The 20,687-nt window shown below is 41.1% G+C and overlaps 4 protein-coding genes and 1 long non-coding RNA gene across 5 annotated transcripts; 2 read left to right on the forward strand and 3 right to left on the reverse strand.

The window, feature by feature from the left end:
- Positions 1-273: 273 nt before the first annotated feature.
- LOC143130635 (uncharacterized) lies at positions 274-1,032 on the forward strand. The gene is made up of 3 exons (XR_012987998.1): positions 274-395; positions 615-669; positions 846-1,032. It is a non-coding gene; the product is annotated as an uncharacterized LOC143130635 (long non-coding RNA).
- A 2,062-nt stretch (positions 1,033-3,094) lies between these two features.
- LOC143119165 (histone H4) lies at positions 3,095-3,406 on the forward strand. Its single transcript, XM_076280466.1, has one exon. The coding sequence runs from the start codon at positions 3,095-3,097 to the stop codon at positions 3,404-3,406; it is 312 nt and encodes a 103-aa protein (XP_076136581.1).
- Positions 3,407-4,421: 1,015 nt separating this feature from the next.
- On the reverse strand, positions 4,422-4,850 carry LOC143105732 (histone H3). The gene has a single exon (XM_076269856.1). It carries the CDS (start codon positions 4,848-4,850, stop codon positions 4,440-4,442), a length of 411 nt encoding a protein of 136 aa, XP_076125971.1. The 3' UTR covers positions 4,422-4,439.
- Positions 4,851-5,646: 796 nt separating this feature from the next.
- LOC143130619 (histone H2A) lies at positions 5,647-6,024 on the reverse strand. The gene has a single exon (XM_076289999.1). It carries the CDS (start codon positions 6,022-6,024, stop codon positions 5,647-5,649), a length of 378 nt encoding a protein of 125 aa, XP_076146114.1.
- An 809-nt stretch (positions 6,025-6,833) lies between these two features.
- Positions 6,834-7,439, reverse strand: LOC143105812 (histone H1-like). Its single transcript, XM_076269959.1, has one exon. The coding sequence runs from the start codon at positions 7,437-7,439 to the stop codon at positions 6,834-6,836; it is 606 nt and encodes a 201-aa protein (XP_076126074.1).
- Positions 7,440-20,687: the final 13,248 nt, after the last annotated feature.

Here is a 20,687-nt window from a genome sequence, read left to right on the forward strand (position 1 = left end):
TTCATCTCATCATGGTTGTTAAGACTGTAATGGTGAGAAACATGGGTGTGGTGGAGCAGCAGTGATGTCGCTGATAGCAGGTTGATAGCAGGTTGGCCTTGGCCCCATTCCCAGACCCTGCTATTGTGAGTCCATGTTGCTTTGGATTAAACAAAAGCATCTTCTTAATACTAGTCATCTTACATTTCTGCTCTAATGTGTATGTCAAGCCGCATGGAAGGCCACAGATGTTACACTTAACTTGTCCAAAGTATCACTGACACTGAGGTAAGTTTTTTTTTTTTTCATTTTCCCTTTCTTAATTTCTCAGAGGTAGTTGCCATGATCTTGCCAGTCATCATCACCACTCTCATCATTCTTGCTGTCCTGCTGATGCTTGGAATTCTGCGCTTGAGGTGACTGATTTTTCCTCTGAAGTACTTTTGTGCAAAAGTAGGCATGGCATGTAAATCATTTCTCCATATTATAGATATGCAGTAGTATAAATTAATTTGAAAACTTCCCTCAATTAATTTTCTGAGAGTTAAATAAAGGTATACTACTACTACTAGATATGATGTATTTAATTTTACCTCACATCATCAACTTAAAATGCATATGATTGTACAAAACAGCAAGAAGAAAGCTAAAATGATTGCAGATACAAGGACCACAAATGCAAACACACAGGTTAGGAACTTGCCGCTCAAAGCCTTTTACTGTTTTCTGTTGTGCAAACATCCTGTATCTTAAATGAAACCATCCAAGCCTAAGTATCCCTGGGTGCTTTTGCAAGAGTTGTACACTATTGCACTTAGACTTCTGCATCACTCATAATAACATGATGATTTCTCTTTCCTGATCAGAGTAACGCTGGTCTCGTGTACAGCACCGTCACAGCAAGAGCCACGACCTCTGACCCCACACAGAGAGTGACCACACATGATCAAGACGACGTTCAGTATGCCAGCGTTCAGATCAATCACTCCAAAAGACAGGAAGTGCCTCGACACTCCACTCTCCAGAAGCCTCAAACCTCTGCACAGGATGATGATGTTGCCTACGCTTCAGTCCAGTTCCAGAGAGGGAGTGCTGCCACCAGGTGGGCATTTCTCCTCATTACAGCACATCTTGTAGCCTCTTACACATCAACAGTCTACTATGTTAGGTACTCAAGGTCTAGCTTTGGACATTTGGTGCATTGTTTATCTGAAACATCTAAAGCTTCCCTACCAGCGTCCACAATCCAGCACCTACTGTATGTCACAGGGCTGCCAACTCTCACGCACTGACCATGAAACTCATTCATTTGATTGGCTCCACGCGCTCTCACGCCAATCCAATGTGTGAGAGTTGGCAGCCCTGAAGTCAGTTGACCCTGGGCACCAGTTGCGCTGATGCACATAGATGGTCATGTGAACATGTGAACTTTCTTAATGTGCAGTGTTCTCTCCTCTCACAATCAGCAGAGGATGCTCCTGTGTTTCTGTTTTCCATCATAATCCAATGTCACTTCTCAGACCGTGTGCTGTTCTGTGTTTGCAGAGCTGAGGATGACCGTGTGACCTACAGTACAGTCCACAAACCTTGACCGGCCTGGGAAACAGTTGACCAGAAATACCCTCAGGTCATCTCAACAATTACATAATGTTACTTTAATGCTGCCATTATCAATGATCATTATGTCCTTATTATATATTGGTGTTGATGTATTTTGTTTCTGAAACAGGACCCATGCCCGAAACACCCTGGCATTCCTGGCTTCCCAACCTGACCTTATCAAGATAGTGGACAGGTTTTCCCCTTCAGCGAGACCAAATCACTGTCAAAGACGTTATCAACAAATGCCAGAAACCTCTGTTTCCCTCGGTCGCTTTTTGTAGCCTAAAGTCAGAGACGTTCTAATGAGGAGACACAGCACTCAAAAATCCTCCATAGAAATGCATGGGGCTAGTTTGTAACGCCAATATGGCCGTTGTCTACACATATCCCACCCCTTCCTCGCCAAAACGTCGACATGTGTATACATTGAGCCAATCATGTGGTGTGATGTGACTATATTGAGCCAATTATGTGCTGTGTTGTGCAGACATCGTGCCAATCATGTGTTGTGAACTCGACGCTAGAGCACGGTTGGTGTCGTGAAGACTTGCGCACGCGCATTTCTGCCGAATAGGATGCCCGATGAGTACCCAAACAGCGTTGCAATATGACTGCCGAGTGGCCTAAAAGGACTTTGCTAAAGTCCATAAGGTGACATAAAAGTCACAAACAAGTATTATTTGAACAATGTGGAGGGGAAGCCTATGCATGTTTTGTTGTCAGCTCCAAAGAGTGTCAGTAATCTAAATGAAAGTAAACATTAAAATTATGCACTTTTGAAGCCTCACTGTTCTTGAGATATGAGCCAAATTGATTATCAAAGCTCCAAGTGAGGGGTCTCTGATATTGTAAAAGGTAAATTTTAAGGCTTTTGCTGTTTTGGGGGAAGATACTCCTACTATTACTCCTACTCCAACTAATAATAATAACAGGGACAAAAACAATGACATTTTGCTGCTTGGACCCCTAATCATTATACATTTCCCAAAAATGCATTAAAACATAAATGGATTTAAATGATGTAAAATGTAAAGTATGGTGTTATGAAGCTGATCAGGAACATTAGCCCACAAGAATTCCCTTAGATATTTAGTTTGCAACAAACAAGTAATCTGGATAGCCTATGAGCTACATGAGACTCTAAACATAGGCCTACTGTTTGCAATTGCAGTTAGGAAGTGTGACTGTCCTTTGAAACATATGTCGAATTATGACTTTAAAAAGTTGTGAAAAGTAATGCCGGACCTTCTTTATTTCGTTATGGCACATTGTAGACGTGTATTTACAGCTAAAGGGCATGTTGAGTGTTCAAGAGAATGGAGTTTGGTTAAGCTCTGATGTGGGCGGTTTTGGTGACGTATATTCGCCTAAATGCCCGCGTGATCTCCGTCCAGTGAAGGGGCAGTACTTAGTAGTTTTCACCAACGTCCTCTCTGTTTAAATTAGTACGAGTTGCGAGACCCAAGATACTAGTACACATACCTGCAATCCGCAGTCTCACGAAGTTGAAGAAATGTCTGGCAGAGGCAAAGGAGGGAAAGGTCTTGGAAAAGGAGGCGCCAAGCGTCACCGCAAAGTTCTTCGTGATAACATCCAGGGGATCACCAAGCCCGCAATTAGGCGTCTGGCTCGCCGTGGTGGCGTAAAGCGTATCTCTGGTCTCATCTACGAAGAGACCCGTGGTGTACTGAAGGTATTCCTGGAGAACGTGATTCGCGATGCAGTCACCTACACCGAACACGCGAAGAGAAAGACCGTGACCGCTATGGACGTCGTTTATGCTCTCAAACGCCAGGGTCGTACTCTGTATGGTTTTGGTGGATAAAGATCAGATCTCTTCAACTAAATCAAAAGGCTCTTTTAAGAGCCACCTAATTCCTCATAAGAGTTAATATTCTTGTTTGAATAGGGTAATATGAAATATAAACACTCCACTTACAATCAACATTCATATTGGCAATATATACAGTCAACAAAGTCCTTTTAGGCAAGTCCCTCCTCTAGGCGGCCATATAGCAACGCTTTTTGGGCACTCATCGGGCATCCTATTCAGCAGAAATGCGCGTGCGCAAGGCTTCACGACACCAATCTTGCTCCAGCGGCAAGTTCACAACACATGATTGGGAATATGTCTTCACAACACACCATATGATTAGCTCAATGTATTCACATGTCGACGTTTGCCGAGGGAGGGGGTGGGATATGTGTATGTCAAACTAACCCCATGCATTTCTATGGAGGATTTTTTGAGTGCTGTGTCTCATTAGAAAGTCTCTGCTGTCAACCTCTGGTAGACGAGCATTGTGATCCAATGGGACGTTTTAACATTCATAGGCTGTGAGCTTTAGCAGAGACTGGATTGTGCCTACAGTTGTGCGAAGTGTGTGTCACAAAATTGCAAACTGAGTGCAAAGCTTTTAGTGCTTTGTGCTTTTAGTTTTGCGAGTATTAATAGTTTTAGAATTTGTGCTATAAGAATCACAGTTGTGTTTAATCGTTCAGAAAAAATGTAAATGCTGTTAAGCAAAGGCACAATTTGTGTGCACTTTCAGTCACCTACACTACGCCTAAATCAGCCTGACGTAGTCATTCTCAATTCTAGTCAGAATATGAGTCTGATACTGCTCCATTGGGACGCAATTATGGGGCATGTTTCAACCGATACAGGGGGGAATGCCTTCAGAAAAAAACTGTAAGAGAACGGTCTGGCCTAAGACCGAATCATTAAACCAGTGTACTCACTACATTAGCATTTGATTGGGTAATGTTTCAGCAGGCAGTTTGGAAAATAGCTTTTTTTAATGTTTGGGTGGCTCTTAAAAGAGCCTTTGAGTTACCGGGTCCCGATTTGGGTTAATTTAAGCACGCTCCCCACGGATACGACGAGCCAGCTGGATGTCTTTGGGCATGATGGTGACCCTCTTGGCGTGGATGGCGCACAGGTTAGTGTCCTCAAACAGACCGACGAGGTAAGCCTCGCTAGCCTCCTGCAGAGCCATGACCGCAGAGCTCTGGAAGCGCAGATCAGTCTTGAAATCCTGTGCGATTTCTCTTACCAGACGCTGAAAAGGCAGCTTGCGGATCAGCAGCTCAGTGGACTTCTGGTATCGACGGATTTCTCTCAGAGCCACGGTACCAGGCCTGTAACGGTGAGGCTTCTTCACGCCACCGGTTGCTGGTGCGCTTTTACGCGCAGCCTTGGTGGCGAGCTGCTTCCTCGGAGCCTTACCTCCGGTAGATTTGCGGGCTGTCTGCTTGGTTCTTGCCATTACTACTTATTCTCATAGATTCTTCGGGTTTGAAGAGTATAAACACACTTGCGGAACGTGAATATATAAGACCTACGACCTCAGCCCGCCCCCATTTTTACGTCAGGTTTTTGGTCTCCGCTGATTGGTCTTCCAAGTTCCCTCCGAGTGGCGCCTGAAATTCAAAACACAAAGGGCACTCCCTAAAGGCTTCTATCATTGATTTAATTCACTATTCACAAAATCTTTCCAATATAAAAACATTCACTTCAACGGTCAGTGCATATAGCCAGATGTAGAAAGCTAGCATGTAGCCTACAAACACAAATCATGACTTAGGTCTTCAAATACCTTTAATGTTTAATATTCATGTGTATTTATTGCCTCTCACTTCCTTATTCAATGCTTGTGCGACTTAAAACTTGTGTCTTGAAATAAATGTAAAAACAATATATCCAAGTTATTTATTGTATGCACCCTTAAGACTGCTTACCAATTTCGTTCTACCCCCCCCCCCAATGACCAAGTTGTTCTGATCACGAGTGATTCATTCCAGTTGATTAAGTTTGTATTTGTCCTTGCTTTTAATTGAATGTACCTGGACTAGGAGTTACTTTGGCAGGCATTTTAAGAGGGAAGGCTAATAATTAATCGAGTAAAACGGACCATATTTCCCAATAACTTTTCACACCTGTACGTGAAGAAATATTGTTTGACAATAGAGAAGTCACGTCAAAAGCAACTTGGAATTTACTTTTCAAAGTATTTGGGTGGCTCTTAAAAGAGCCTTTGTTTCAGAGATTTAGAGGGAGCTGATTTACTTGGACTTCTCAGTCTTCTTGGGCAGCAGAACAGCCTGGATGTTAGGCAACACACCACCCTGAGCGATGGTCACACCGCCGAGTAACTTGTTCAACTCCTCGTCGTTACGCACAGCAAGCTGCAAATGGCGGGGAATGATACGGGTCTTCTTGTTGTCACGGGCAGCGTTGCCGGCCAACTCCAGGATCTCAGCGGTCAAGTACTCGAGCACTGCAGCCAAGTACACCGGTGCACCAGCGCCGACACGCTGAGCATAGTTGCCTTTGCGCAGCAGCCTGTGCACACGGCCGACGGGGAACTGCAGTCCAGCCCTGGATGAACGAGTCTTGGCCTTAGCTCTGGCCTTGCCGCCGGTTTTGCCTCTACCGCTCATGTTTGCTGTAAGTGTCGAGAGTTCGTCTGATGACTATGCTTAACTTCGGCCAGGCATGTCTTAATATGACATACCAGCTCGGGGCTACTCAGCACCTCAGTGGCTGAGAATACAATGCTGAGAGCCAATCAACTTGTAGTTCGCTGCTGTACGTCAATTCAGTTACATTTGGCGCTTGTAGCACTTCTACCTCCCTATCAGCACATTGTTTCCAATCATTAAATTTAACACGTGTCATAGTAGAGAAGTAATATACCAGATTAAATTATATCAAAGTTTCCGGATAAGAGGTTCAATATGGTCAAAATAAACCAACCAAGCTTCCTGTGGTGACTCAAGTAGCTTTCTGTACACTTAGGCTACAATGTGGCAAACGGAAATGGTTGTGTTACAATATTTCGGATACTTTGTATCATGTTTGTAATGAAACTGATGAACAGAATATGGCAAATACCTGTCCATTGTTTTGAAATAACTGTAAGAGAGCATTTTGTATGATAACGCAATAGTTTGCTCAGTGAAATTATGTGATATTTCTCTGAATTTTATTATCCGCAATTTCCATGTCCACGCACTGGTTATTCCCAGTGATTGCTGTTTAACATTCACTCTAGAAATCGCGTTTTGGGAATATTGTATTTGGCCTATTACGCAGTAGCAGTTTATGGTTATAGAAGGCAAATCGGTCATTGAACGCCAATGTATGCAAAATCATAGTACACTAATGGAATAAACGCATTCAGAGGGGATTTGGGTGGCTCTTAAAAGAGCCTTCTTATGAATCGCCCAGAAGAATATGCACATTTAGCCTACTTCTTCTTGGGTGCCGCCTTTTTGGCCTTGGCAGCTTTAGGCTTGGCCGCCTTGGGTTTCGCTGCCTTAGCTTTCTTGGGGCTCTTCGCTGCCTTCTTGGGTGCAGCGGGCTTCTTAGCCTTCTTCGGGCTCTTCGTTGCCTTTTTCGGTGTGGCGGGCTTCTTGGCTGCCTTCTTTGGTGACTTTTTCGCGGCCGCCGGTTTTTTGGCTACTGCCTTCTTGGGCTTCTTGGCCGTGGCAGGCTTCTTCGCTGCTGGCTTCTTGGCTTTAGGAGCTGCCTTCTTTGCGGGCTTCTTTTCCACTGCCTTGTTCAGCTTGAAGGATCCGGAGGCACCAGTTCCCTTGGTCTGGATCAGAGTTCCCTTTGTGACCAAACTCTTGATGGCCAGCTTGACACGAGCATTGTTCTTTTCCACATCGTACCCACCAGCCGCCAAAGCCTTCTTCAGCGCAGCCAGAGAAACTCCCTTCTTCTCTTTGGAGGCAGAGATAGCCTTGACGACGAGCTCGCCCACACTTGGCCCAGTTTTCTTGGGTCGGGGTGCCTTCTTCTTGGGGGCCTTTGCTGGGGCCGCAGCGGGGGCTGGAGCAGCTTCTGCCATTGTATCGTTTAGTTGTCGCGTATAGACTTCAGGGATCTGAGAGAATGAATGGCAGACAGAGCCGGTGGGCTGGATTTAAAATAAACATGAGGACCATTTAGACTCAGCAGACTGAGCGCTCTCCCGGACTGTCTGTGGCGAAGAGATCACTTGTGTTTTCTACAAGCACTTTTTGTAACAAATATGAGTAGCGATACGACATTTACCAATAAGACGATGTATGTTGTGAAGAGCACAGTCTACACTTTAACGTTAATATATGGGGTGTTATGGTTGCCCTTTATCCTTTTTGCAAAGAACTGGGAACTTTTGACGTCTAGGTGAGGTTGCAGTCAGTCTTGTTTTTGTGAGGAAAACATGCACATAATGATAGTAAAACCGTGCAATGTATCAACAAAAAGTGGCACAGACCAAGAAATGAGCCTCAGTAACGTGTAAAAGCAGTGACAATGTCGTTTTTGCATGTGTGTACTTTACACACAAGAGCTTTTTGGACACAGCGAAACACAGTTGATAAACAAGCGCCACATAGGATATCATATAGGTCGAAATATAACAGGACCAAGTTATGGGAAATGTAAGTTATGAGGCAATATGTGAAAGGTTGTTTAAATAGGAATTAATTTTAAAAAAATCCAAACAAATTGTCTATGCCTATTCTTTGAGCAGCCCATCTGCAGTTAGTGATATTAATTGGGCATTACACAGTGCATTTTCCTTGTGGATTAAGATCAGGTAATTATAGATTTTAGGTAACATCTTGTATTAGATTGTTGAAATAGAATTGCTCCTCTCTATGTGAAAGCATGCTTTCAGTTGGATGACTAAGACATATCTGAATGATATTTTCTCCATTCATAAAAAGTTGTTCCTAGTTGCCAATAACAACATTTAGGCAAAGCATTTGATTTGTATATATTGCACAACGCACAACTTTTTAAAGGGGGAACATGATTGTACATGAAAGATGTTTTTAAAAGAGGAGGAGGTGGAAAATGAGGAGGGGAGGGGGAAGAGGAAGGGGAAGAAGAGAAAGAAAGCACTTTTACAGGCAAAAAAATCAGTCTACATGTGGGGATATTGTCATGTCAGGCCTGGATAAGGCATTCCAGAATATATTTTCCCCGGTGCCTTGGATTAGGACATTGCATGTGATGCAGACGAAATTTTGAGAGAGACGACCCGATGTAGACTGATTTGTTTTGTCTCAGTGAAATGCTATTTTGTGTTTTTACTCGGAAAAACACACTTGTGTTTGTTTTGATGTGTGTAAATAAACACTAATACTTGAAGTTTGGATCCCTGTATGTTTACAGAACTATGACAAAAGTATGACCTCAAACTGACATAGTCTACCTTGTGCACAGAGAAAGCAAAAGCCAGATGTGTTTTTTATTCATACCATCAGTGTGTAGTTGGCACATTGTGTGCTTACTATTGTGATGGCTTGTGTTTACTGTTTGATACGAAAACACAATTTTTACGAAAGTGTGAAGAGTTAAGCAAGGTGTGTTAGCTTTTGCAAGAGAACTACAATGTTTTGCTGATTGGGTGAAAGGTTTTCTTATTTGTGTGTAGAGTTTTCCAAAAAAAGCCATAGTTACAAAAAATGTGCTTAAGCAATCAGAAAAAACTGTAAACTCCCAATAGACTTGCTTAAAATGAGTTAAATATGACAACATGTGTAGGTTTGTATAGGCTGTATTGTAATATGCTATCAATGCATGTAATGTATTGTAGGCCAATGTATCAATTAGTTTCCACAAAATTCACTAGAAGTCATAATTTAAGGGGCTATTTTTCAACATTTTCCTCACAGGGAGCATGCCCCCTCTAACCTAGGAGGCCCAAAAGTATCTTATGTCATGGAGCCCAAATTCTCCAGCAGCACCCAATAAATAATTATTTGTAATGTTTGTAAATATGTGACCACCTATTTTTGAATGTGATACCTTCACTGGCAAAGTGTGACACAGCAAGGGTGTGTGTGTGCAGTGTACTGCTTATGGTAGTGGGCCTATTTGGAAGAAAGTCCAGGGCCTTTTTTTTGTCCCAATCCGTCCCTGCCGGCAAGTGGTGCCCATAGACAGTATGCCACCTAATAGAACATGACGGACAATGCAGTATCTAGCTTTCTAATATCTATGACACAGACAAGGTAGCTGACAGAAATTAATTGGAGAGAAAAAAAGAGAAGTGCCTAAAAAGCCATCTTGGTTGTGGTCTGAAGTGTGACAAACTACTTAGAGAGAGGCAAAAACAAAATGTTTTCTTTAAAGAGAAACAAGAACATCACAATCTGGTTGAAACTAGATATTTTATCCACTAGTTCTAGTTCACTAGTTCATCCAGACCTTATGTGTACCAGCCAGTGGTACCGATACAATGATGATAAATAGGTAACACGTAAGTGTCACAAGTAGCCTACGGACGACACTGGTCTGAGGAGTAGTCACAATGTCAGCAAGGGTCATCGCCTTACTAGGAAAACCCACAGTGCAAAAGGAGATGTATTTTCGTCAGCTCATTATTTCCACATTCACACATTCAGTCACTTGTCAAAAGTGCCGTTGTTCAGACGTTGGGAGACATCTCTTCAGTGAAGGTAGGAGTATTTTTGTCTTTAAGGTGGCCTTTTATTTTAGATTTATTTTTCCTTTAACTTGTAATGTTTCAATATTTTTCTTTTTGTTTGTAATATCTTTTAGCTTGCTTGTTTATGCTTTTCTTTACAGTGTATGCTTCCTGTTGTTGCTATCAAACATGTCTTCTCCAAATGTAATCACCACTTATCAGTGCACCATGAGAACAGAGTAGAATTCCAATCAGCCACAGGATTAGTTAGATCAATGTAAACCTACCTTTACAACATAATAGCTGCAGTTATTGGACAAACAAATGCTGTTAGTTTTTTTGAAGTGCAATGCAGTACACTGCAGTAATGCTTTGTGTCCAAATTACTGACTTCCTGCATAGGAACTACAAGGAATTCCTCAACAACTTTTTAAGGTTCAATTGAAAAGATGCAACCTGCATTTTCTGTGAACTGGACCAAAGTCCCAATTTGTGTTCCACTCTGTAGGTACATCAGCTCTTGGGTGTTGCTTCTCATCTTAAAAGTTACTTTATTTACTAAGATTGGCATATAATGATTTAGGCTAACTGCTACAAGCTTTGCATTTCAACATCACAATGTGTGTTTTAATCATCAATGCAGCAGGGAAAGCACAAAATGTATTTTGAAGGCATATGCATGTTGGTGGCATTTGTTCACCTAAACCTGCCAGGTAAAGCGGAACAAAATACCACTTAATTCCTCAGTAAGATTTTTAGATGGCTTACACAGATATTTAAGTCTTTAAATCTTAGTTAATTTTATTTCCAAAATGATAACCTGAGATTGAATTTGTGTTTTTTTTTTTGTCTTCGACTCTTTCAGCTGTGCAGTGTGAATGGAGGGTGAGGTACTCCACCACTAGAGTTTGTGGTCTTAAAGGAGCATCAGTGGTACTGCCCTGCAAATATGAATCTTCCTGGATTGGTCACCATGTTGAAGGAGAGTGGTATAAAGAGAGGAGAGGGAGAGTCAAGAAACACAGTGACTTTAAATACCCTGACTGCAGCCTGAAAAAAGATAAACTTTCAGATGATCACTCTGGTGTTTACCACTTTCGGTTTAAAACAGTCCTACACCTGAGCTGGATAACAGGTAAACCTGGAATTACAGTGACTGTTACCAGTACTACTCAGCACAGGAATTCAAAATCATTATGTTATTGTATCAGTAGGCCTATGATTAATTGCTTTTTAATGGTGACGAGTCATTATATCTCAACTTGTGTCTCACTATAATCAGATATGGAAGTAAAGGAAGTTGATGCAGGGGATGAGAATCAGATTAAAGTAACCTGCAGCACCTCCTGCAGCTTGGGCTCTCAGTATGTCTGGTACAAGAATGGACAGCCTCTAGACAAAACCACAGCCTCCATACTAGTCCCAGAAGTGGCCAGTTACTCCTGTGCTGTGAAAGGTTATGAAGCTCTACGCTCCCCTGCAAAGTGTAAGTGCAGAACAACTTCAGTGTATTGGCTTAGAACCTCTTTTCAGTTAGAAAGTAAATATTTCTGCTTTGTTCCATATTTGTTCAGTGGTTTATTTCATCTGACAACTTCATAGTGTTTTTATGTCAGAGTCAGATAGCTAGGTGGAAGCCTTAACACACACAGCTTATTGATAAGGATTTTGGTGTTCTTTTTGTGTGTACAATTAAAGGCGTTCCAGATAAAAAGTGCCTGGGTGTGACCTACTCCTATGAGAATATCTGTGTATTATTGGGCTCAGCGGTGGAGATCCCCTGCACTTACTTACATTCAAAACATCAAAGTGTCTACAAAACATTTTAGTTTAATAAACAAAAATCTAACAATCACCCAGAAGATCTCAATTTGGCTGATGAGTACAAATATCATGTGGAAAATCTTGAAAACAACAAGAGCAGTTGCACTCTGAGACTGAAAGACATCAGAGTCAGTCACTCTGGAGAATATGTCTTCAGAGTTACAACCACAGAAGGAGAAAGTTACTCTGGATTACCTGGAGTCAAGATCTCTGTAACAGGTAAACTGTTTACCGGTACCCTCTTCTTCTCTACATACATCAGTTTGTTTCTTGTCTCTTTACAAACTTTATCCTCCAGCTCTGCAGGTGTTGACCCGTCCTGAAGCTGTGACAGAGGGTGAGAGAGTGACCCTCACCTGTAATACCACCTGTGCTCTGAGTAAAGACCCCACCTTTATCTGGTACAAGAATGGACAGCCTGTGACCTATAAACACACAACCAGAGACAACAAGCTGCATCTAAACTCAGTCAGCATTGAGGATGCAGGCAGTTACTCCTGTTCTGTAAAAGGACATGAGAGTCTCTCCTCAAATGATGTCTCTCTCAATGTGAGATGTAAGTGAACATGTCTGCACTTCTTTATAACTTCCATGTGATATTAACATTCTGAAGAAAATTATTTGCAGAGTAAAGCAGCTTTAAAATGTGAGTGATGGATGGATAATGTAAAGTGTGATGGGAACTGTAACCTGGCTGCAAACATGTTTTAACAGACAGGCCAACACACGTCTCAGTTTTCATCAGTCCCTCTGATGGAATAAAGGAGGGGACTTCAGTGACTCTGACCTGCAGCAGTGATGCCAACCCACCAGTGCACACCTACACCTGGTACATGAAGAGTGGAGCTGAATCTCTTGTTAGGGGCACAGGGGAGAGCATCAGCTTCAATGTGACCTCTGATACCAGTGGACTTTACTACTGTGAGGCACAGAATGAAGTAGGCTCTCGGAACTCTACTGGAGTTGCTGTTCCTTCTAAAGGTCAGTGTGGTGTGGACTCATTTTTGCCACATTGATTTATGCTATTATGATTACGATGACATAAAATACTATGTTTATGTGTCAGGGGGACTTGTCATTCCCATGGCTGTGACGTCAGGAATCATCATAGCCTTGATTCTTGCTCTCATGCTGGTGGTGTCTATCAGGTGAAAGGCTGAAATTTGTTTATTTGCTTCTTTATACTGTATAACATTTTCTGTTGATATTTTATATCAAAGGTACTTAGTGGGGGTACATTCTGTGGAGATTGCTTATGATACTTGTGAAATGAAAATTATAGATGGTTCCTTGTGTTATATTTAGGATGTATAAAATGGCAAGGAAAAACACCACCAGAAGACAGGTATCGAGAATCAATTATTTTTTAAATAAAACTTTTGTTTGAGGAATGTTTGAAGTAGACTAATGACAAAATGGTTCACTAACATCCTGTGTTAATTTTAAAAAGTATCCAAAATCTCCCTCTCTTAATCCTTTACAGGGAGTTCATTCAGATGTCCATGATGACACGTACACAGCTCTCAACCCCAGGACCACATCCTCATAAGGGATCATATACATCAATGTCATATTATTGTCTTATTCAGCCTATTTAATCATCCTGTTTGACTGCTCAGTAATAGCACTGGAGTAGATACAAAACTCTTTGTGTGTGTGTGTGTGTGTGTGTTAATGTGTGTGTTAATGTGTGTGTTTGTATAAATTTGCAGAATGTGAGGAGTGTGAGTGACACGTACATGCCTCTCCAGAGAACAGCTCAGGCCTCAGTGTATGAGACTCTGCAGAGAGAGACGCCCCCTAGAGAGATGGAGCTCAAGGATCTCAGTGTATGAGACTCTGCAGAGAAGAGAGACGCACTCTACAGAGATGGAGCTCAAGGATCTCAGGATGAAATGACAACACCAACCATGAGTCTCCTCATTTCTGACTGGTTGGAGTGACAACCTGACTTTGTCACTGGATGTTAGATTTGCTCTAACATGTACGGTACCAGGCTGTAGCATGGTAGACTTACATTAGCGATGTCTAAGTGTGCATGTGGTCAGGACTGTGAAGGCACGATGGCTACATCAGCACCACAGGACCAGAAGCCCACATGAGAGAACTGAACTCAACACACACTATTATGCTGTGATCTGTGTGATACTGTATTGCTACTATTAGCATTGGCTGTGTGTGATATGGCTGGCTCACTCTACTATTCTGTTATCTGTATAAGACTGTATTGTTACTTTAATAGTAATAATTATTACTTATTATTAATTATTGATAATAATTAGCTAATAATTAGCATTGGCTGTGTGTGATATGGCTGGCTTACTATCTGCCTTCTCGCTTCTCTGATCTGGACACCCTCTTCTGCATCCTCTATGTGTCTGTTTAAATGCTCTGATCCTGAGACCAGTAATAGGAAATCTGAATGTAGGCTTACTAAGAAAAGTGTGTGCACTGTGCTGATATTTCTATACTCAGTTTTATTTGTATTTCTTGTCTGATGTTTGAGTGTGATAACCAGGTTTTCTTCTTTTACTGAAATTCTATTAGTTTATTTGAGCCTTTTTGTTCTGACGGAGAAAAGCTAGCTAGCAGCCAGTAGCAAGTGAGAGGTGGAGCCAGCTAGATCCCAGTTACCTAAATGAAGAACGGTATGATAAGCCATTGGCCATGAGATATTTTTTCATGAAAAAATCTTTAAATGTGTTCTTTCAAGGAACAGAGAAGAGAGTTAGGGGTGTAAACTGCTAGAGTCCGTCTTTAATGCTTAAATATTTGCCCGTCTTTCAAAATAGGGACAAAGGTATTAATTGGTTTCATTAAATAGGGGAAAGAAAGAATGTGTAATACGACCATTGTTACTTTTCAGTTTGTTTTTTGTTGCTGCAGTTGTGTCTTTGCACCAGTAGTCCGCGTCACCATATGGGCGTCACCAAATGGCAGGGGCGGTTCTAGGGGCGGGGCCACAGGGCCCCGGGCCCCATCTGAAATCTCATTGGCCCCTGACTGGCCCCGATCAGAGATGCAATTCCATTCCCAAACAACTGGTGGCAGTAATGCACCTATGAAGCTTGAAAGCTGAAGCACACAGTGAACTGTAAAGGAAAGAATACATACTAATGGAAGTATCAGCTAACGCGAAGAACCGATACATTTGGCTAACGAAAGTATCAGCAGAGAATGTCTAATAAGGGGAGAACTGCCACTCTCAGAAAACAGCACATCCAATACAAGTCAATGGAGTTGGACAAAAACTACAATAAAACCTGTTGGAAAGAATCTTTTGCAGCGATTTTTGTGTGAGCATATCAGCGAACACCCCTGACCACTCGGTGAGTTTCACGTCTTTGTAAACGAAAGTTTAATGCGTTTTAGGAAGGATTGTTCCAGTGCACCTATGCAGCGTTCTGGAGGAGGGGGGGCGCTACCACAGAAACCGAAAATTCTCAGGACAGCAGCATGTGTCCAAATTTCAATCTTAAACGTTCTATTTAATCATAAACTATCTGAAAACAGGGCTTTAAGTGTAAAACCTTAAACCTGTCCTTTAACTGACTTAGTCAGTGAACTGTTAACATTAACTTAACGTTAGGTTACTTGAGTTGAGGTTTGATTGTTATTCATTGTTAGCATGCTGATAGATTTTATGTATGGAAAGGTAATGTATGAAGTGTTTGAAATGGTGTTATGAAACGCAGAGAAATTTACATCCTGTTTGTTTGGGGTCCGAAATTAATAATATTACATGCGCTAGTGCGCCTTACCAAATGTAAATAACGTTCGATTTTTTTGCTCGAGAAAAAAGTTTGGCAGCTGCTAACATGAACATGAGAATACATGCCTAATAGCTAATGCTACGTTTTTGTAGTTAATATGAGCTATCATTGCAAAGTTATTAACCACTATTCTGAGTGTATTTGATTCATGGGCTTCGCATGAATTCTCTCTCAAAGTGTTAGGACAAGGAGAGTTTCATTCAGATAAATTGGTTACATTTTCTACTCTATTCACTCAAGCTTTATATTATTTAAAAAAATAATAATAACTGGTTTTACAATTGCCAGACGACATGCTGAATACAAGCATGGATTTTGTGAAACATGTTTGTGTTTCACCTACAGACTGGGATGGCACAGGAGCTGGTGACTTCAACCCACAGTCTTCAGAACCACCAGTCACCAAGCATAGCTGCTCCTAATGGTATAATGCTATTTCCTATTGCCACTATAGTGAGCATATTTTGTCATTCATTTTAAAAACGCAAGGTTGACAGTGGGTTATGAAAGTTAATAACAATTAAGTTACTCAAACTTGTTTTATTTTCTTCTCTCCAGTCATTTCCCATTCTAGAGCAGATGGTTCTGTGCAACCTCTCCTAAACTGGTATTCCGCAAGATGCAGCACGGAAATAGGAAGAGGCCACTCAATGACTTCTGATACAAAGACTTCAAATGGTAGGAATATTCCATCTTTAGTGTTTTGCTACCCCTTCCGTAGTTTTTTCGCTTTTCAATTGACCCATTGTCAGTCTTTAAAGCAGAATCAGGCTTTTCTAACTGGAAGCAAGACGGTGGCTTCAAAGACCATTCCAAATCAGACCATTGTAAAAATAGTTGTTGAAAAAATTGCGTAAATATGTTGTAGTTGTTGCTCACATGCTGTGTGTTTGTGTGTACTGTGCATGTGTGTGTGTTTGTTTTAATGTACACAAACTGGCAGTGAAAGTGGTTGCTCTTCTCAACAAAAGGGGAAAGAGTTAAAGTAAAACTTGTTTAATTGAACGAAAAATGTGTGTATGATGATGTATGATTTCTGTTTAAAATATCAATGTATTTCCACTGAAGTGTCTGTTATATTTTAGATTTATATTGTGTTTTCAATGCACATTATAAATAAATGGGAAAATTGTTAAGAATTGTATTGGCTTTTTTGTTTTTTAGCATTTAGCATTCAAGTATTCAAACAAGGTAACACTGGTGAAATGTATGCACCTTACTGCTGTGGTGTAGTCTAGTTAGCTGTAGTGGGTATACTGTGATCAACCCCAAATATTAATACCTATCCTTGTCTGTTTTAAGTGGGTATACTGAGATGGTGATGCTTTTTAAGCGGGTATACCAGAGACTTCTAATGAGGAGACACAGCACTCCACTCAAAAAATCCTCCATAGAAATGCATGGGGCTAGTTTGTAATGCCAATATGGCCGTTGTCTACACATATCCCACCCCTTCCTCGGCAAAACGTCGACATGTGAATACATTGAGCCAATCATGTGGTGTGATGTGAATACATTGAGCCAATCATATAGTGTGTTGTGAACTTGCCGCTGGAGCAAGATTGGTGTCGTGAAGCCTTGCGCACGCACATTTCTGCAGAATAGGATGCCCGATGAGTGCCCAAAAAGCGTTGCAATATGGCCGTTGAGTGGAGGGACTTGCCTAAAAGGACTTTGGGTATACTGTGTATAGTCCTGCATATCACGTAGACTACGTGCCTCTGCCTTACTGAACAAGGGATTTTCTGTGTATGGATGTTGACCGGTTCTTGGCCCCTCAGTGTATGATAGGGCCCCTGTCTCAGAAAAATCCTAGAACCGCCACTGCCAAATGGGTCAAGCAGACGTCATCCTCCCAGACACCAAGAGCCACAAGTACTATAATACACCAGCCTAAGGAAACTTTTTGTGGTGGGCAAGGCCCATCTTCATTTTATCATAAAATCCCACTGTACAAAAAGATTAGCATTTCATCTCCAAATTCACACGTTCTGTTTAGCCACTCGTCAGCGTTGCTATTTATGTACTGTGAGTTCTATCAGAGACTTCTATCAGAGACTTTCTAATGAGGAGACACAGCACTCAAAAAATCCACCATAGAAATGCATGGGGTTAGTTTGTAACGCTGTCCACACATACAAAAAGAGAAGCATTTCATCTCCAAATTCACACGTTCTGTTCAGCCACTCGTTGCTATTTATGTACTGTGAGTTCTATGACAGCTAAGAGACAGGAAGACAGGAGTGCTTACTGAAAAAAGGGTATTACTGCATGCTGATATGTTTATACTCTGTTTTATTAGTGTTTCTTGTATGATGTTTGAGGCTACCAGTGTGATAACTAGGTTTTCTTCCTTTTATTTGATTATTTGACTCCTTTAGTTTCCTTTTTCTCCTATGTTTAACATTGCTTCATATTTAAAACTAAGGTATGTTGGTATTTCTTTTGTTTATGTTGATTATTTCCTTGTCTTTTAATAAACTGTGCATCATTTTCATCAGATGGTTGTCTTCTGTTGAGGAGGCAGGGACATTTATATTTAAGTCTGATTTTACCCTGAGTGCTGAATAGGTAGAACCTCTACCAGAGCCCGTTTACAGAGAGCCTGTTCACTTCCTATTATGTAACTTCCACTGTATCGAGGTTGTGGCAAGAAGGGATACAGCTAAGAACGGAAGTTACGTAACATATAGTGAAATCTTGCCGCTCAGGACAGGAAGTAGGAAGCTATCATTGATATTCCCATAGACATAATATACTATGGATATTCCCATGGATATTCCAAAGAAAAATAGCTATTTTGCGAACATCAACATCACTTTTATGTTATAAATTCATGTTAGAAATACTATTACAAAATAAATAGTTTAGTTATTATGATCACGGGTGTCCCAAAGAAGTATAATATATACGGACGCGTAAGTTTAACTTTACGCCGCGTTATAATTAAAGACGATCTAACTAGACGTCTCAGCCATGGATATCCGTTTCATAAATGAAAACTATTTTTAAAACTATTTTTATGGATCGTTGTGAAAGAGTTGCTTCAATTGCACACTGAACACTGTCATTTCCCTTTGGGGATGGACCATAGACAATAAAACCAACTTGCTGTGATGGAGCTGCTAACAATTGGACTGAGATCGTAACTTGTGAAACCTGGCATGCAATATCTACTTCTGCATGGAGACTCGACTCCATCTGTAGAGAACACAACATGTAGGCTATATATGTGCAATGTATTGGCAGTACCATTATGAATAATATAGATATAGGCAGTGAACAGAATATATTATAAGAAAAACTGAATAAATATGGTATGAACCATATGGACAGATATGTACAGTACAGTTATGTGCAGTGTGGTAACAGTACCATTGTAGTGAAGAAACAGCAACATAAACGTCAGAGAGACTTGCTTCTACAGCTACATAAGATAAGAGTTAGAGAGTCCAATATTATTTAATTTAATTTTAGGGGGGTGGGTTTGTGATTTTCACATACAAAGCATTTTTTTAGCTGAACTCCCTGTCCTGACCAAAACTGCGGTCTTTAGTTGAGACTGTAAACTTAAGTCATGGTTTCCTCCTTGTAATTACTGAGGTACTTCTCAAAACTCCTGTAGCCTACGACGAGAAGAAAGCTGCCATTGTTACAGTAACAGTATCGTCCGTAAACGGGCTCTGGTACCGTCAAGGTTTTGCGATATTTCACTATCTGTTACGGAACTTCCGTTCTAGCTGTATCGCTTCTAGCCACAACCCTGTATGGAAACTGTTTCAGTTCACCCATAGTTCCCCTAGGGGCAATCATGAGTGAGTGCAAAATGAATGGGAGTGAGGCTAGACAGCTATTTCTTTTTTTTCACTTGCTTGTCGCCAAAAAAGTCACATTTTATTGTAGTTTTCACAACTACAGTATGGGTTTTTTCTACATCAAAAACGAAACAAACAAATACCCATGTCTTTTACAGGGTGGCCAGGTTTTGCCCTTAAAGGAGAAATCCGGGGTCACCGAGTGTTGTCGTTATGAACACCTAGCTTGAGTTGCTGCAGCCAGCAGCTGAAGCAGCCAGGCAGTTACAGCGCTACACTCTGGGGACATGTTTGTGAGCTGTTGGCTAAAGAATCTGCTAATGAATGCTGATTGGTCAGTGAAGCTCCATAGGCTTCCATTCATTCTGAGCTCACTCCAAGTGTCCTTGTGAATATGCTGACTACATCTTCCTTGTTTTAGGACACTGTTTTTAATTCAATGCACTTTTGCATGTTCTTGTCCACATGTTAGCTGACTAACTGTCTGCAGGTGTTGGTAATTGTTAATGAGTTAATTGGACCACACCCATTTTGGTGCTCTTTAAAAGGGCCAGGGTGTTGGTGTGAGACTAATGTGCAAGTTATTGTGTGTTGTCCATTTTTAAACATTGGATAAATTAAAGAAGGAAGATGTTTTCTACCAAAGAAAATCCTATTTTTATCTTTTTTAAAAACAAGATGGTGGACACTTTTTTCACAGTCCTCTTTAGGTGAACTGCAGCCAGTGTCGGAAACCAGAAGTGTTCTGAGAGCGAGTTCTCCTAATTTCTCTTCTCTGCCTCTACTGAGTGGATGCAGGAATGTTTGTTTTTTTTTTGTAGGGGAGACCGGGGACAGTTGCAACAGGGGATGGTTGCAACATGTCAATTTTCTCCAATCAGAAACAAGGTAGAGTGATGACACTCACACTGCATATGCTCAGTTCGGTGCCCCCCCTAGCAGAGAAAAAGCAAGGAGATTCCTGAACTGTTCCAGGATTTATTGTAAAAAAAAAATGTTTTTTAGGGATGAAAGTATTTATTTTCTTGAGCTTTGTTTCTGTTAAACTGCTGTCACTGTTTTTGTGATTCAGCTCAAACTTATATGATTTAAATGAGTGATATGTTAACTTTAAGCTACTATGGTTAGCATGTGTCAAGGTCCCCTTGTTTAGCTAGCACATGAGGTTTTATCATAGCTGACAGGAAAGGGGACAGTTGCAACAACTGTTGCAACTGTCCCCGTACAGTCCCATAAAATGCATAAATATGATAATATAAAAT

The sequence above is a fragment of the Alosa pseudoharengus genome, unplaced genomic scaffold (genome assembly GCF_046254945.1).
Source record: "Alosa pseudoharengus isolate Yale_2024_CS ecotype anadromous, Long Island Sound unplaced genomic scaffold, YU_APseudo_1.1 YU_APseudo_1.1_scf_1, whole genome shotgun sequence".
Classification (NCBI taxonomy): domain Eukaryota; kingdom Metazoa; phylum Chordata; class Actinopteri; order Clupeiformes; family Clupeidae; genus Alosa; species Alosa pseudoharengus.